The sequence below is a fragment of the Mycteria americana genome, chromosome 1 (genome assembly GCF_035582795.1).
Source record: "Mycteria americana isolate JAX WOST 10 ecotype Jacksonville Zoo and Gardens chromosome 1, USCA_MyAme_1.0, whole genome shotgun sequence".
Taxonomy (NCBI): domain Eukaryota; kingdom Metazoa; phylum Chordata; class Aves; order Ciconiiformes; family Ciconiidae; genus Mycteria; species Mycteria americana.
The window spans coordinates 65338583-65357152 of record NC_134365.1 but is presented as its reverse complement, the minus strand read 5'-3'; the positions used below and the strand labels follow the sequence as shown (position 1 = coordinate 65357152).

Here is an 18570-nt window from a genome sequence, read left to right as displayed (position 1 = left end):
GGAGGGTCCTCCCGCCGCCAGCAGGGGCCAGCGCCTGCCCCCACCCACCCACGGTCACGCTGTCGCCCACGGGTGAGCGAGATCCCCCGGATGGCGGGCAAGGAGGCCCAAAGAAAAAAAAGAAAGAGTCACTCCTTCATAGGTAAAAGGATTAAAATCTTTATTTGCACGTTTCGCTTCTTAAAGGATAGGATCTAACAGTTTAAAAGCCAGCACTGCCCAACACTTGAAAACAAGCTTCAGTAGAACCTGAAAATAACCAAATCACCGACTTCACGCTCTCCCTCGTAAGAGTACACCGTTCATGTCCAACTACCACAGCTAGACATACAGCCGACAAGGAGTCAGAAAGTCACATTAATATTTATTACATCTCATGCCCCTGCTTAAATATATACACACTTCACACGGGCAACTCCAAAAAACTGACAAGGCCTAAAAAGCCCTTTCTGGTTTCCCTCATCTTTGACTGAAAGGCTTTGCAGAGAGTTGCACCACGTGTAAGATACTGGAAGGGAAACAGGTACACAGACCCACTTACCAGCACGTGACAGTCATTTCCCCCACTTTAAGCAAGGAGTCCTTGCCGATCGGCATAAACAAGTCAGGCACCAGGGACTGGTCTGCAAAAGCTTACTCACATCAGCTACGTGATACTGTGCCTGTGGCTGAAAGTTAAGGGAGGGGAAGTTTTCCTTCAACTTCCACAAGTAAGGCCCCCTTAACTCTAAGTATTTCCTTTTATTCTTTGTCCCCCTCAGTGAATGCCACTCAAATTGCACCCCAAGTCCGCCAGGACTTTGTGTAACCAGTCTGTCTCCTGTTGTGTAGTTAAAACTGTCTACCATAGTCTCCACCTCCTGACTTCCAGGAGGAGCCAGCTGTAGAGATGCTGTCTCCATGTACAGCCACTGTCTCCCCTCTAAAGATACACAGGTGGCCAGAGTGTTAAGACCACAAAATCATCATCAATAATAGGGCCCAACTAAACAACGAGGGAAGCAAGTAGAGGAAATGCCATCCTTTCCCTTGTATGGCAAAGCTATTCTTAGTCTAGAACAAGACCAGTTACACAAGAAATTAAACAGGTAAAAGACCGAGGACAATAATCTTAAATCCCATGATCTGACACTCGTAAGCTAGTCATTCTTCCCTCAGCCAACATCTCATCATAACTAATGAGGGAACCAAAAACCACAACAGGGAGAGCCAATACGGGGCATTGATATGTGCAGACCCTCTGCTTTCACAGAGCCATTCAGCAGCCAGAGCTTTTTGGACAACAGAAGTTCAGTAACCCAACGTAAAGCTAAATGAGCGACAGCTCTTCCCTCCCACCAGGCGCTTGCTGTTCTGCTTAGAAGAGGTTTCAGACTCTTGCAACTTGGCACTTCCTAAGGGCTGGTCCTTCATGAGGGTCTGGGCAAGGCGGGCTGCTTTAAGTTCCCTGCAGGCAGGAGATGGAAGGAAGAGGAGAGGAAGAAAACTATGTCATGCATGAATCCCCATCAGCTACAGAAGCAAGCTATGAACAGTCTTGCACAAGAGGGTGACTGCAGTACTCCAGCATTGCTGGAGAGTGGTGACTTTTGACCCCAGAGGGTAACATGGAGATTACTGTAGGTTCCACTAGGGTTTCTACTTCAGAACAGATAAGATTTGAAGGTTTACCAAAAGAAAACTATGCATCAGCTCAGCAACACACACCTAGACTGGCACCAGTATGAAGAGTCCCTAGCTCAGTTTTTCCTCCCATTGTTTCAGATATTTGTGAATGGTGAAACTTAGATCAGTACCATCTTGTGCAGCACAAATACCTAATAAAGGCACATGCTTCTTTTCCATTGCCTTTTTTCCCCTGATGCTTGCTGCTCTCCCAGAGCATATGCTCTCCTGTCTACATGGAAAACCTATTCCCCAGCTGACTATTGCACTAAGAGGGGTGGTAGGGCAGTTCCTAGATCCCGGCACCTCAAAACATTACTGCCAACAGCAGTGAGAGGGAGCAAGGGGAAAGAGGATGTCTGCCACCACCTGATATTTCTCTTCCTTCTGTGCTAGACCACTATCTCAGTGCAGTATCAATTCCTCAACCGCCCACTGGCTGCATATTGTATCACTATTTTCCATCACCAGTGGTTGCAGTAAGCATGCAAGTTCACTGCTCTAATTTAGCCAGCTCCTCAAAGCCAGAAGTGAACCACGGCTGCTTACCACAGTTGCTTGGGCACTACAAGTCCCTGCTACAGCCCCATCACTCTCCCAGCTCCAGGCACAGGAGCTAACTGGGTATTTCTGCACATTGGGTCTCCCAGCACTACCACCCTACATTCAAGCCTGGTGACCAGAACTTGTTGTGGCCATGTCTTCTCCCCTTCATGCCCAAGCCAGCCCTACCTTTCCAGCATGGCAGTTTTGCACTTCTCCACATTTAGCTGCTTCTGGAGCTGCACAGCTTTTCCACGTGAAGGACGGAGAACTGGATGTTTAGTAAGAGCTGTGGCAGAAGGTCTTTCCACTGGGTCAGGGTGGATCATGAGCTGGAAAGGAAAGGAGTTCAGGGTTTAACACTCCCTCTGTCACGTGCCAACCAGAAAAACCTCCATCCTTGTCAAGACTACTTCCTCACCTTGAGGAGTTCAAGAAAGCGATGAGGAAGCTTCTGGGGGATGAGTGGGATATTGCCTTTGCGGATGTGGTGCCACATGGCCCCATTGTGAGGCAGCGGTGCTGTGCCGGCTGCTAGAGCCACTGTGAGTGCCAGGGCAAAGATGTCTGCCTTTGGCAAATAGCAGTATTGCTGTGGAGAGAAGATAAACAGTTACAGAAAGGGAACATCTTGCTATACTGAACAAAGGTGTGTTGGGATACCAGCTCAAAAAGAAACAGCCACACAAATATATGTATGACACTGCCTTCACCATCCCAGTTAGCTGCTTTCTCCTCTTTAGGATAAAAACATTGATAGCAAGTAGTATTGGTAACTAATAGCACATTAGCTTTCACCCAGTCACGAGGAGCTTGCAGCCCACATTAGGATCACTGCAGCAAACCCAGAGGATAGCCTAACAAATGCATGCTTCCAGCCTTCACCACAAGGCAATAAGCTAGCCATGCCCACCTAAAACTAAAGCCTGCATGCGATATATTGACCTAACAGTTCCTAAATCCGCTTGCAGCACAAAGAGATACAGTCACTTAAATACCCAAGTTGATGAACACATCCAAGCTGGTTGTTACATACCAATTCCCTTTTTGTTCACTGGCCAGAGTGGCAAAACTGCAGCCAGTTTAAGAGGTGTGTTGTGCCTCCCACCTCTCCACACTACCTGATCAGTGTTTTTTGTACAAGGCATTTGTCTGGGTGCATATACTCCTCAGTAGTCACATCCAGCAGTTCAATCTCAGCTGGGTGCGTAACATGAAACATCTCCAAACTGATGAAGGTTTTGTCCCATTCATCCCTCGCAGGTAGAATAGTTGCAATAATCTAATGGTGAAGTTACTGATGAAGTACATTAACTATTTACATGACAAGACCCACACCTATACTATTCTTAATAAAGCGTTAATTTTGCTGATTTCACAGCCAGACCAGACACAAGAAAGAGGAGATAAGGCAAGGAATATGCCAGACTAATGATTTCACTACAGTGGCTCTCTCCCCACTTGCTCACCACCCTGTTCTCCCCACCACCCCACTAGCAGCTGTACCTCTTGCAAAATCTCATTGGCCAAAAAGCGTCTGTCTCCTTCCTCCACCTGGGGGTTTGTTATTGATGTCACATGGCCAAGGTCACCTGGGACAAAGAACAAGCAACTAATGGAGCAAACTGATGTAGACCTGCACCATCAATAAAAGCCTGCATTTTATAGGCACCAACAGAGAAATACCAAGTAAGAGAGCAAGCCTGCTCCTATTCAGGAGTCTGGGCTTGGAAACAAGCACACAAGTTTTCTAGGACTTGTCTCCTTAGAGGAATTAATTCTGGTAAGTAGCAGAGACATTCAGAACTATGGTATCAGTTTGGTATGCAAGTCTCTTCAGCCAGCAGGACAGAGCACTATCAAGCAGTAATGAGCAGCCCTAATCTTAAGCCAGCTGTAAAGTGGGCTAAAACCTACCAATCTTATACACCACACCAGAAGAGAATTCGTCTTCACTGTCACTCTCTTCCTGCTCAGCAGGGGCAGCAACTGCCAGCTTGTGACAGATGAAGATGTTACCTGCAAGACAGTGAAGTTTAGCAATAGTGTGGTATCAGTAGCCAGACTGTGGCAGCCTGACAACTTTGTAAAAATCCCACCTGTCAAGCTAGTTAAGCTCTGCAGCCAGAGAAACTATGCACATGCTTCCCACCCATTAGTCCACTTTCTGCCCAACTCATGTATTCAACAATACAGCTGGCAGAAGACAGTTGTATCTTATGCATAAATATCTTAGCATAATCAACTTTTCTGCCCCTCCCTCTGCCGCCCCAAGCTAGAAGCATGATTTCAGCAGGAAAGTGGAGCTCTGCTATAAGGACATAACTATGTGACTGGGGGCGGGGGGGGGGAAGCACTGCCCTGGAGGTGCCCATGCTCAGCTGCAGAGAAGAAAGCTTGTTACTGTTTTTTTGCAGGAACTTAATCCCTCAGGGAAGGTACAATAAACATTCACTTCTCACTCCAGCTCTCATGTACAAAGGTCAAGTGTTGTGCAACAAGAGAGCAGCAAATAAGGAAGTCCCCATCTTCATTAGCAGGTCTGCTTGCTCCACCAGTATGAAAGTGATTCCCATGAGACAGGATTATGAAGATCATGAGAAATCATGAGTAAAATGCTGCCAACTACCAGAGAAGGCTCAGTTTTAGAACAGCAGTAGTGGCAAGATTAAAAAAAAACACCACAAGACATTCACCTTTTAAGGCAAGATCCTCTTTCCTCTGAAGCACTGTAATAGGTCCAGTAAGAAGGACCTATTACAGGTCCTACCCCTGGAGGGTCACTTGGAGGACCCTCCACAAAGGAGGAGAGCACTATACTTACTAGGTTTGATATCCAGGTGGACGAGGCCAGAGTTGTGGATGTATTTTAGCCCCATGGAAACTTGTAACAATATTTCTTTCAGCTCTGCTTCTGGGAAATACTGGCCAAGCTTTGCATTTTCCAGCAGCACGTCTTGGAGACTCCCACCTAGGAGAAAACAGTCAGTCTGAGACCTGACAAAGATTTTATGGAGCGGCATGTTTGAAATAGCTTAGTAGAAACTATTGCCTAGAGCACTTGCAGGCTTGCTAGTGACAAACCCCGACCAGACCAGCTATGTACGCTCTAGTGATCAAACTTGGACATCACCATTTGACTCCAGCCTTTCCATTGCCTCAGAGCACCCTGCCTCCTGCTTGCCAATGACTGAGCAACTGCAGTTCTAACCACAGCACCAGAAGGACTGACCTGGTAGTGATGCTGATGCAAGTGAACAGTGGAAAAGTTAATTACTTTTGCCATGCTTACAGATCGAAAGCAGGTACGTGAATGGTGGAGCAAGGAAACTGAGCACCCACTAGCAGATTTTTGATTGAAGAATGAAATATTTGACACAGAAACAATGTTTTGTGGGTCTCCATTAAGGCACTCTGGCTATTTCAGGACTAGCAAATACCATGGCCTCTCTCCCCGTAAGCCTGCTTTTCACCACTTCTCCTTTAGTCTCAGATGTTCATCCACTAGAACACAAGAAATGGTGATCATTGCTGCAGCAGCGATCACCAGGTTTCATGGTTACCTCCACCAGATTTGAAGTCGTTACTCCAAACAGCCATCACCACTCATCATTGAGCCCCAAGACTGCAGGAGCAGTTGAAAGATGAGCGCCACATATTTGCCTTCAGCTCCTCTGGTAGCCAGAGGCGTTTCTTCCAATGTCTCCCAGACAGTGGTATGGCCAAGGGCAAACCCAAGTAAGAGTGTACCAGGGTGCCTGCAGCACCCCATTTACAGTTTACCTCATTATTTAGCTCTGTTCCTCTGCAGCTGTTGAGCCCCTTCTTCTAGCCAAGATGCAAGGTGCCTTCATCTCAACCAGGAAGCCACTCTTCAAATCATTACTCCCCTTCATTAAGAAGGGTTTGTTTCCAAGATACAGGGCACGTAAGTCAACTGCTCTTGAGTCACTCATATCAGGTTTTACCTGGACAGTCTCAGACACAGCTCTAAGTATCAGCATGGGGAATACTTTTCCAGGCCAGCCACCACAGAGGAACAGTTTTAAAATCCCACAAATTAGAGGGTATTCACTACTTTTAAGACATTGGCACCATTCAGAGCTTTGTCTAAATATTACAAACCCTTACTGGATTCTCCATGGAACTGTAGCCTCAGTACAGTTTGCTTTGTTGTAAGCCAAAACATCCCATATTTAAGTACAAAAGGAGGTAACTGCACCCATCCTGAGATCTCAGCCTCTAAATGTCACAGCTCTTACCATTGCAGTGTTCATTTTGGATAATCATGTGACCGTCCTCTGCCCACGCCGAATAGTAGCGCACAACATGGGGGTGGTGTCCAAGGACAGCGTGAGCATAAACCTCACGCAGTGCCACCTGCCTAGAGAAGCATGTACAGAAAAAGCAGTGGTGACAGGGTGCCAGCATCCTGCTTGGGACCATGAGAAGAGCCCTGGTTTGCAGCCTGGCTTGAGAGAGGGAAAGCAGAGGTATTCAGGACTTTCTCTTAAATTTTGGCAGGTGGACTGGCTCTCACAGCTGCTGAAGCAAAACCTGCCCTTGCTCAAATGCGCTGAGCAGCTGTCAAAAGACCCCAAAAATCAGTGAGCAAGTCTTTTGTTAAAGAAGCAAAGGCAGCTTTCATTGCTTTAGCATGCAGGACAACACTAGCTGGTCCATACAGATGTGAGCAGTGCTGGCCATACAGCAGGGCATGGACATACCACAGATGAACTATTTGACAGTTATTATTTTAAAGAGACTGGCTGCATGGACCCAAGGAGTTCAGGTAAGCTGTCATGTCACTTTGCAATACATGTGGCTTCTTCCCTTTCCCAGACATTTATATCCAATAGTCCTAAAGTGGTAACTTCCCCCACTCTCCCAACTGTTACTTGGGAGTGCAACAGCAGCCAGTTTTTGCTCATGCCACCCCTCAGATACCTTTAGATCCACACTCCCTCCTTCCCCATCACACCTCCCAAGAACATGCCCATCATTTCCACTGGCAGTTTCTAGCTAGCACACTCACTCATCTGAGGATCCTGCCAGAGGCCTTTTGGAGCGCTTGATGGCGTAAATGCATCCATCAAGGCGTTTGATGCACTTGTAGACAGAGCCAAATTCCCCCACACCAATTTTTTCTAGTTCCAGGAACTCCTTCTTGTAGCGGGAAACCATATTGCTCTCTTTCAGAGGATATCTCTACAAGGTCACAAAAACAAAGACAAGTATGAGTTGAAAGACTTAGATAACAACATCTGTCATGTATTTAGAGCTGTGTAGCACTTGCTCTCAGCGTACCCATGTTGCTCCCTCTCCCATTCTGGATGTTCATCCAGGCATGTGTGCAGGTGCACTGCCAGTTTTTCTTGAAACACTACCTTTCACTTAGGCATGTTGTGGGGTTTTTTGGACCACCTAACAAAGGCCATCTTGGCCTGGTTTGGCCAAGTATTTTTGGGTTTTTTGTTGTTTTGTTTGGGGTTTTTTTTTTTTTTAAATCATGAGTTGCTAGCCATAGAGGTAGAAACTGCATCTAAGGAGAACTGCAGTCTAGTTGGCTGTATGTGCCTAAGCTTCCTTGGGTTATTACCATCACATCTCTTCTCTTGGCACAGATGGATGATGGAGTCAGAGCTGAACAGCAGGCAACAACAAAATACTTGTCTTTTGCCCAGCGACTGCAGACTCGAGAATACCTGTTACCAGCCTTGGTAGGTGGAAGTCCAGTACCTCTGAATTAGCCAGACTCATGTACTGAACTTGTGTTTAAATAAGAGCTATTGCCTATTTTGAGCTCAGGAGAGAAGCTTGGTGCATTGGCTTAATGTGGCCCCAGCTATGTAAGAGCTGCTTTACGCTGGCAGCTAAGTTTGCCTGCAGCAAGGACATTCTGCATCAGTTCAGGCTCTCATCAGGTTTGGAGCACCAGCTGTTGACTAATGGCAGATTAGCAGGTCTCAGTGTATCTGTTTGTATTCCCAGTAATTTCTCACCAGGAGCCACTTTTCCACAAAGGGCTGAAAGCCTGCAGAACAGCTGGAACATCATTATTGCTACAGTAATGGTCACTAGGGAAATATGAGCTGCTGGTACTGCTTGTAGAGTGATGTCTACTGGCAGGGGAGATTAGAAATAAGCAGTGGAGCATGAAGTGAACAACAAGAGAGTGGACTAAGTTATTTTTCTTCATCCTCCTGCATCCCTTACAGGGACAGTGGCTCATGTTGCACAGTGGTTCCACAGAAACCACTGCTGTGATTGCTGTAGTATATGGTATATGACCTTAAAGCATGGGGGGGGTAAAGAGTTGGTCCTCACAGACAGTAAGATGTGGCCTATATGAAACAACAGCCCTTCACAACAGGTTGTATTTCATAAGGCAGCTATATTTTACAGTATCTTAAAAAGCTCAGGGAATAAAAATACTTCCCAGTACACAGTTTTATATCTATATTACATACTCAATCTAATCAGCACTCGAGCAGAGTAATATATCAGCAGATTACAAGTTATTTGAGGTTTTCTTCCAAGGAAAACAATAATTGTGGTAACCCCAAATGTTACCTGGTAGCAGATTTACTCTGCAGCTGTAGTTTTTCCATGGAGATGGGTTTTTCTGCAATACCAGTCTCCTCAGCTAGAGGGTATCATTATTCTTCCAGTGAGCCTAATTATTTCATAATTACAATGAACAATTCTACCTACTTGCACAAGACCAGATACTTCCTTCAAGGGGCTGCTCAGGAAAATCGAGATTTTTACCTCATCTGAACACAGATATTTAATTCAGGCTTGGCTTGCTTTCCACAGGCTAGCTGGATGAGTAGCTTCCCCCAGGTAGGACTGGGAAGAAGGCTGCAGCACACTGGTTCCCACACCAGCTGCCCAGTTCTGGCAGGGCAGCTGGGGGTACGTGAGACCTCACACCCTGCCCCATACAGCCAGGCCAACACACCCTGCTGCTGAGGTTTGCCAGCAAAGTACAGACATCAGCAACAGCAAGAGAACTTGGTTTTGAGTTATAAGACAGTGTTTGCTGTCCCGTAGCTACATAAGCTGTGGTGGGGCCTTCCCTTGGACCCCGAGGCACACAGACACCCCCCAGCTAGACGTTTTCCTACGGAATGAGAGTACAGAATTTGCTGCCTTGCTTCAGAAGTTTGCCGTTGTGACTACTGCAACTGAAACTCTGCCTAAAGTACTTATCCCCATCAGAGCCATTCAGCTCAGTCTGTGTTTTTGCAGTGCAGCTCCATATATTATTTGCAATATAGAAGCCATGTTCCATTCACATCCATAGATGCTCAGTACACCGATTCATAGGAACAGCAATACACCCACTTTTTCAAACCACAAAGGTACAGCCACTATTTACGCCAACTCAATAATATAGTAATACAGTTCCCCCTGAGGAACCCAAATTATATTTCCTCGAAAGACCTCCTGACAAAAAAAAAATCAATGAGTTTTAGGATTACTTGTCAAAGTTTCAGATCTGCTTTAGTACAATTTTCCTTTAGAGATAGGAATAATTTCTGAGTTTGTCTCAAAAAAATGTTAACATAAAACATTCAGCTTGGAATATCTCTGTCATAGGCATTCATCCTCTGTCATGATGCCATGATTTATACTCCAACAGCAGAATAAGTTTCATCAAGCACCAAATCTTTACAAGCATCTTATCCTCTCTGTGGGGTGAAATACAGACACTCACCTTTGTAGGTAGCTCCTGTTTTATCTGGCTTCTTGCATCAGGATCCCTCCTATAACAGAAGTTTAGGAAAGTCTGGGTGTATCATTTCAGTGCAGCAATCCAACTGAGGGTTGAAATGAATACATTTTTTCAAAAGAATCCCCAAACCTTGCTTCACAGTTTAAAGACGTATTTTGTAGACTGTTGATACACAATGAGTTTCTAGTTGAGGCCTTAAAGACTGTAGTCCCAGGCTAGGAAGCCTTTGTTTGCATTTAGAAAGCCTCCACATACCAACTTCAGTACTGCCCACAGGACAGAATAGCATTGTTCAGGGGCATCATTCTCCTGGCCACCTTATTACTGTTGAAGCTACATGGGAGATGACCTTGCACAGCAGGTTCCTAGTGAAGGAGAGAACTGCCCCACTGTGCTTTCAAGGGGTATACCCAGCTGAGCATCTGTTACAGCTGGGGCTATGAAAGAAGCTGAACATCATTGTAGTGCGCAGGTATTTGATTAAATTTGTGTCTTGGTTAACCCAGACCATTTGCAGGTCAGCAGTAGCCTGTACCCATCTTAAAAAGCTGTATAACATGCAAACATGCATGTCGTTTCTTCCAAGTTGTGGGTATGTGCATAACTGAATCAAGCTCCACCCTACCCATGGTCAAGAAAGAGAGAGGTATAATTTTCTCCTACAGCCATAGCACTGAGGTTGGCTGTTGATCCCAGCTTACCTTTCTGAACAAAGGAAATGGTTGATTTATATTTCTGTTACCTGCATATGTCTGCTAATGTTTGCTCTGCACCAATGAATACTACGGAAGTGAATGATTCATTGTTAGCAAATAAGTTCAGGTACTAAACGTCTCCATCATTACTTATCTCCTTCAAACAGTCTCCTTCCAGCCTGTTATTAAAGAGTAGTTCACTTACAGCTCTCCTCTTGTCTTCTGCTTGCCATTAGGAAGAAAGAGCATTTGTCGATATGACTCTGGTGTAAAGGGATTAATGTTGACAAGAGAAGCTTGGGTAGAGTCATCTGAGTCAGCATCAGGAGTAAATCTCAGATGTCGGAAGCCTTTGGGTGGAACCTTTGTCCCAGATGAAGCAAAAGCTGTCTTCGATAACAGGCTCTGTATTGAGAAAAAAAAAAGTGGCAGGTAAGCCAGCAAAAATGTTTGTTGCTGCTATGTCAGAATAAAAATCCCTGCCCTCCTGCAAATCACGGAGAACTCAGCTCCCTTCATCAGGATAGCTGAATCATTAAAACCCTGCATCCCTAATTTAGTGCTGACAGTTTTCTTCTCCTTCCACAAAGTATTACATTCTTCACTAAGCCCTTTGAGACACTATTCCCTGCTCACTTGGGTGAGGCCTGCAGAGCCATTTTGGCAAGTGCAGTCCTCAAGAGGAGCCAGCTGCTCATCTCTCCCACCTACAGAGACACAGAAATTGCGTCATATGTTGCATTAACATGAAAGACCCAGTTCTGTCAAGCATGGACTGTTGCATCAGTTTGGTCAGGACAGGTTTGTCAGGAGATGAGATAGAACATCACCAAGTTTCCTTTTGGTTCCCCAGCAATAAGCAGAATTAGTATAGGGGAAGTTGGTAGAAATATTTTTATACAGCTACTGGCAAAGTGACCAGAAAACAGTTCTCCTTGAGAAGAAAAACCAGAGTTTCAGAAATTTAAGTTCAGAAGGAACCTCTGGATCTTCTATAGTTTACCTTCCCACAGAAGACAGGCCATTGGGTTCCACCTACTAGTCAAAACCTTGGGCTGAGTAAAGCATAACTTCAGAGAAGCACCCAGTCTTGATCTGAAGACAGAAAAATCTACTTACTTTCCATGATTTGACCTCTTCAGTAACCATCAGCTTTTTGAAATATACATTTGTTTTTTACTTGTTTCAGCTTCAAGAGAGTGGTGTAAGGTCTAAAGGGGTTTTCAACATCTCTCTTCTAGTTAAAAGCCCTTCAAGAACCCAGAACTCCCCCTGCCGTGAAGATCAAGATACTTCTATATCTTTTTGATCCAACAGTGGTCTCTCTTGTGAGTGGAGATGTGGCTCCAGGATCATATCTAGAGTTCCTCCCTTCTCTCACTGAAAGTTTTGGAAGATAAACCTAGAGCTGCATGCAGTATCCTGCATCCACCTAATTGATGCTGCACTCATGGATATAGCTACTTCTGGGACATCCCTCTATTTTTATACCATACTTGGAAGTTCATCTACTGGTTTACTATGACCCTGAAAGTGCTTCTTGATCACTTTCTCAAGCTCTGGTCTGCATCTTCTTGGTCTTGGATGGAAAAGTTCTGCATATGGATCTAGTAAAAGCAGTATATGTCCAAGCCCAATTTACCCAGCAGCCTAGAAGCTCTGCAGAATTATGGCTATGTTCTAGTCTAGCCACAAGTCAAGAAAGGGATCTAAAATACCACTGCAGCCTGCTGTTGTATGCATGCAATTCCCATCTGCTCTACTAGGGCTCTATTTCATAATCAAGCAGACTTGTCTACGGTAACATCATCTGAGCGTAGCTGCTGCCATACAGTGTAAGGCAGCTACCATAACTTGCTCTAGCAATCTGTCCCAGGATTGGGTAAGTCTACAAAATACAATCATCTGCCTCCTCTGCCATGCGTCCTAGCTGGGGCTCCAGTGCTCATCTGTCTGCAGTTAGATGTGGCTCTGCTCTCTTTCTCTCACCCTCAAGTGTTCCAAGATCAATGCTCCCAGCCTCATTTATAAGCAGATTTAGGCCCTTTAGAGCCCACCTTTTGCAGCATGCTTGGAAACCAAGACCTTTCTCCCAGAAGACAGCAAAGGAAAATAAATTGTTGATTTAGTGAGATTGCTGCTCATAGGCTACACAGCGACAAACCACAGGCAGCGTGTCTTGAAGCATCCAGCCAACATGTTATCTACACAAGAGCACACACTGAAAGCACCCTGCACTACCAAGTAGCCCATCTGGTCTGGAAGAGATTCTGGACCTCTAACCCATTTTCCGATGAGATTCAGGGAGACTTCTTATGCAGGATCGTTGCACAAAATTCTTGGAGTGATGCCATTTAGAGCCACTTTCCCCTAGAGAGCAGCAGGCCATTCTTCAGTGAACATAGCCACACAGTTGGTCATATGTGGCCATAGGATCATCCTTCTCTCCACATAATCAGGTTTCTGGAGTGGGACAGAAGTCAAATCCTAGCTCAGAAGTACTAAAAAGACTGACCTTCTGTGTACCACTTGAGCAACTAGTCTATCAGTACAGCAGGAATATTGAGAGAGGACTGAAAGAACTACATTTCATTGCAAGTCTTGAATGGTAAAAGCCAATGCACGCAACAGAAGTTATCTAGAAACAGAGAAGCTGGCACCAAGTCTCCACTTGTGCTTACAGAAGACAAAAAGCAGATGTATTATATTCTATACAAAAAGTTTCACAGAAAATAGGGGCTGGGATCATTCTCCCAAGAAACTAGCTCAGTAGAGAAGTTACATTTTAGGACAGTGACATAGAGGAAGACAGGCTAACCTTCCTCCACAAGCACACATTGATTTGTTACCCTTTCCACAGGGGATTTGCTACCCTGAGAACAAAGTCCTGCTTTCCCCAAATTCACTGAGCAGTTCAGTTTCACATAAAAAGAGAATCAGCATCACTGGACAACAATCCAGACTTGCCAGACAAAGTATACCCCAGCCACAATGCCATTTCCAACATCTCTTTCAAGAGAAAGCCTGCTTGCGTGCAAAATTATGCTGAACAGAGCAGTCAGGGCAGCTACCTGTCTCCAAGCTCCCCGTGGAATGACGAGCTCCTTGAAGAGAGATGCATTTACCCCTCTGGGAGCACAGTGCACACTTCCTACAGAGATGCTACAGATGTCCACTCCCCTAAGCAGAGTGAGAGGGGCACATAGGCGGCCAAAGGCACATGGTTGCTCGTTCTCTTAAGTCAGACTGGCCCAACACCAACTAATTTGTTTTAGCAACAGCTTGGAAAGAGTCAAGACACTTGATCCCACACACAGGTCTCTATTCATGCTCACAGAATAACCCTTCCATAGCTAAGGAGCTCATGGCCCAGGTTTCTAAGGGAAGAGTAGAAGGCTAACAACAGTAACATTTAAAAAAATGCTTTCCACAGAGCCATCAACAGATCCCCTCACCACCCACGCAGCGATGCCCAGCCACACCACAGACCTTGCCCGCTCAGAGTCGACACATGCCCTCACCTTGGGAGTGTGCGGGGTGTCACACAGCTGCAGCTTTTTCCAGGTGATGTGCAGCGGTGTCTCGGCATTACCCCAGCTCGCGCTCACAGCCGGGGAAGGCTTCAGGGTGGGACTCATCCAGGCTTTTGTCCTGCTCAGGAAAATCTCACTAAGCTTTCTCTGAGGGGTTGCTGGCAGAGGACTGCTCCTTTGCCACTTCTGGAACTCGCAGTTCCTGGGGGGGCTCGAGCTCAGGGCATCCTCCTCATGTACGCTTCTGTCTTCACTCTCTTCGCCACAACTGGAAAAATCCAGTCGCTGAATGAATTCATCACTGTTGTCCCAGTCATCCATGTCACCATATGAAACAGAACAGGTAGAGCTGATACTGGCCTGCTTTGTTAGAGGGAGAAGGGCAGAAGGAGAGGAAGATTGTTTACACAGGCAGGCTAACCACCCTCTTTCTTGCCTTGTTAAAAGCATTACTTCTACTCACCACATGCACTCCCCCATCCCAACCCCACCCACACAGAAGCCTTGATCACTCATAGATGTCATTTGATGGCATTGGTTAAAGAAGAGTACTCCAGAATTAGCAAATACAAATCCATTCAGTTACTGTTCACATAACAACAACAGATTCTGCTTTTCGCCTTGTTGGTGCAAGTCAGATACAAGTCAGAAGTCACTGCCTTTCCCAGTGAGCCTCCAAGGCAACTTCTGCACCCACCAGCACTTCATCCACTACTCTCATCACACATAGAAACAGAGCTATCAAGTCCTAAAGAACAACACACACCAGCCCTCTCCTCATCCTTTTCTACCTTAAATTTCTCAACCAGAGAAAAAGAACCCATGCTACATACAGCTGTAAAAGCAGATGATGCCCCAAGCAGTTACCAGATACGCTACAGACAACCCTTCTCCAGCCCTGGCACATTTATAACCACCCCACACACCTGGACCATTGCTAACGGGAAACATCTGGAGCTCAGCAGCACCTGTGCACCATTGCCTGTGCCTAGGAAAGTTGGTGGCTGAGGGGTTTTGCTGTGGATGTGGATTTGCTGTGCCTGCAACCAGCTCTGCAGGGAGCCAGGGCTCCCTCTGAGTCATCTCCTTGCTTCTGCACGCTCTTCCCTCCTCCGGCTTCCTGGGGCCTACGGGGAGGTGATGTTTGCTGGCAGCCAGTCTGCTCCATGTTAATCCTGTCAGAGATGCAGTCTTTGTGTCACTTATACTTACTTGTATAAGCGATTAGTCTTGTGGTGATGGGGCCCTGTGCTTCCTTCTTTTAAGTCTGAATTTCATTTCCTGCATTTAGATGTGTATTAGTTTGGACAAGTGTTGCAGCCTGCATGGAGAGGTTAGTAGCCTAATTTATAACATGCTAGACTTCAGGAGAGAGTTAGGGACCATGCAGAGGTCTTTGTATGGGCTCCAATCTTGAGGTTTCAAGCATGTGCCCTGGGAGAGGAGGGAGAAGCTGGCTGCATCGGTGAAGGCAGCCCCGCAGGTAGGGTGGCTCTGCCGCTCACCGGGAGCGGGTCAATGTCTCCTCTTGTTGCACCTTTCTGTAAAAAACAGGGATCTTCCTGTGCCTTTGTGAGCCTGCATTTCAAAGAGGGACCAAAGTGAGCTTTAACTAATTGGGAACAAGGTTACGGCAGCCTTTTTTCTTAGCATCGAGAACCGCTAGAAGGACATGCAGAAATTGGAAGTGGCCGCAGCCCAGAGGAGATGGAGGTTTGTCAGAACCGACTTGCTTTCCCGTGCACACGTTGAGGGGAATTCCCACCAGAAAATAAAGGGACATGTTGACCTGAGGGCACTCAGCCCTCCTAACCTGGTCTTTGAATGAAAAGTATGGCCATACGGGTCTCTGAAGTTGCCCTTTAAGACTGTGACTACCAATTCATTTGATACAGGCTACCAAAGCTGTATTAGGTGGACACGCCAGGAACTCAGTATTGGTTTTACTGCTGCATCTGGCCCAGAGCTTGTAGCGTTTCTTCCAGGCACAGAGCCTGTGGCTGCCGTGCAGACGCCCTTCTCCTGCCACGCAGCTGCTGCATCTCCCTGCGCCTTACCTTGAGCGAGGTCCAAAAGCCTGGGAGTGCCGGCGCTGGCTGCTTTTTGCTATGAAAAGCTGTCTCTGCAGCATCTGGCCCGCTGAGATGCTATGACAGGACCACTTTAGTACTGCTGTGATCTGACTGTATTAATCAGATGTTGGATACTTGGAGCCTTAGATAGTAATATTTTATTTTAAATCTGAAGAAATAATGCTTTTAGTCTCCATAACTACTTTTCAATTAATAACCCAGCAATGAAACTCCTTCAGACCTCAGTTTTCAATCCCCTCTGAAACTTTTTTTTTTAATTTTTTTTTGTTGCTGTTCTTCTCAGGGTCTGTAGGCAGTAGCCATTTTTCTAAGGAGGAATGGGATATGTAAAGGAGAAAAGTTGGACTTGCTGTGTAAAGAAGGCCCAACTTGTTCATCTTGCATCTTCTAACTAAAAGCCACCACATTTTCACTTGGTATTTTTTCTGGAGGACTACTCAAAGATCTGATAATAATTTTCTCAGCCCTCAGTTGAAGGGAAATTGTGTTCATTTTCTTTTGAAGGAGAGCTTGTCCTCCTAAAAGGGTCATATTCTCTCCTGGCCTAGGTCTTTTCGATTTTGATGAAATATTAAAGTAGAAAATGAGGCCTTTGGTTTTTGCACATATTTAACAAACGGCGTGCCCTCAGCAGGCCCAGACTGCTGGCCATGGCGGTTTAAATAGCTCTGCTGCCACCAGGTCTCTTGTGCCACGAGGGTTTTTTCACCAAAAGCGGAGAGCTTGGGGGAGGATGACATTTCAGGTGTCTCAGAGCCAGCGCTGGCAGCCTCTGCTCCCCGTCACTGCTGCTCTCCCCGCTGCATCCCCTCCCTCGTGCTGGGGCGATGCCGGTGCGGCCGCACAGCAGAGGGGACCAGGAACCGCTCTGCACCGCAAATAGCCCATGCGGGTCGCGGAGGAATTTTTATTCAGGATTTGTTTCCCCTGCCTGGATCGCTGGGGGACAGACTGACATTCATGCCAGCACCACTGTGGGGACGAAGGAGAGGGGAGAAATGAGCTGTTACTTTAGCATCACCGACACACAAAAAAATATGCATTAAAATGAAGCTTGGCACCATCTATATGGTTAAAGCGAAGCATGTGGCCAAGTATCTGCAGAATCTGGCTTTTCTTTATACAGTAACAAAATATTGTGCAGGGTTTGGGTTTTTTTTGTCTTTACCAGTCACCTTCCATGAAAAACTCCATCTGCTAAACACCACCTACTGCGGCTTATAGCTCTGCAAAGTAAACTTGTGCATGGGCTTTGTGAAACAAAATGCCCACTCGGTGTTCGAGCTGTCTGAAATGAAGCTCACAGCAAATGGACGCTAATGTTACAAAAAAAAAAAGAGAAAAAAACCCAAACCCCACTGTTGAGGAAACTGGATGATGAGTTTCTTAATGGCGTATTGAACAGTCGGAGCTGCTCAACAGGAAAAAAGTTAGACAATTAAGGCTTTTATGACAGTATCTTCCCTTTAATTTTGGCCTGCTTAATTGGGTAATCCAATTGATCAGAAAGTCCTAGGGAACCGAGTTAAACCTAATGACACTTAATGACATTGGTGCTCGCGTAATGAGGGTGGTAATTACACAAAACTTGGCTGCCTGTGGATGCCTTGGTCACGCTTGTGTCTCCATCTTCCAGTCTCAAGCTGATTCTGCCTGTTCCTCTGAAAACTGTTTCACATCCTTCTACTGCACATATATATATGTGTGTATATATATATACACACACCAGTATATACTGGATCGGCATCACTGACTTTGAGATTTGCGGCTTGCAGCTTCCACCGCAGCAATCTGGGGGTGCGGGAGACTGCCCCGTTCCTGGCCCTGAGGCTGCTCTGCTCAACCCCCCTGGCTCACCCAGGAGGACGGGCTCCACAGGGCTCCCTTAGCCTTCCCGCTCAAAAAGGCAGCCGCTCTACACGGGGGTCGCAGGCTGGGGGCCAGAAGGCAGGCAGCCGGCCCTGCGCCCCGGGAGGAGGTGAAGCACGGGGAGGCGGGGGCCGTGTCTCAGGGAGCCCCCGTGCTCCTCCGGGAGCCGGCACTGGAGAGCACAGAAGCCGGGACCCGCCCCCCCCGCCCAGCTCCAGCTCCAGCTCCAGCTCCAGCTCCGGGACCCCCCGCCCGCCGCGGCACCGCCAGCCGCGCCCCGCCCCGGCGGCACGCCCCGGCCCCTCAGCGGCACGCCCCTCCCTTCCCTGTCCGGCCCCGCCCCCTCCCCCTCCGCCGCGGGGGCGTGGCCCTCCGCGTCCCCACCCCCGCCCCGGAGCCGCCCCCCGCCGGCGGCCGGTGCGGCGCGGGGG

General features: G+C 46.8%; 1 protein-coding gene across 1 annotated transcript; it reads right to left on the bottom strand.

Moving 5' to 3' along the window:
• Window positions 1–312: 312 nt before the first annotated feature.
• Window positions 313–15220, bottom strand: WEE2 (WEE2 oocyte meiosis inhibiting kinase). The gene is made up of 12 exons (XM_075503464.1): window positions 15104–15220; window positions 14166–14537; window positions 10850–11049; window positions 9932–9980; window positions 7244–7416; window positions 6471–6592; window positions 5033–5179; window positions 4126–4227; window positions 3715–3800; window positions 2630–2800; window positions 2398–2540; window positions 313–1447 (listed from the first exon to the last, which is right to left on the bottom strand). The coding sequence occupies exons 1-12, from the start codon at window positions 15110–15112 to the stop codon at window positions 1291–1293; spliced, it is 1731 nt and encodes a 576-aa protein (XP_075359579.1). The 5' UTR covers window positions 15113–15220; the 3' UTR covers window positions 313–1290.
• Between the last annotated feature and the right edge of the window lie 3350 nt (window positions 15221–18570).

Bases quoted from the DNA above. Each gene is read 5' to 3' on its own strand.
- WEE2 (XM_075503464.1), bottom strand. The intron at 7,417-9,931 runs GTGAGTGTCTGT...GTGACCTTGTAG, and splicing joins AACAGGAGCTACCTACAAAG to AGATATCCTCTGAAAGAGAG. The intron at 5,180-6,470 runs GTAAGAGCTGTG...GTTTTCTCCTAG, and splicing joins CCAAAATGAACACTGCAATG to GTGGGAGTCTCCAAGACGTG.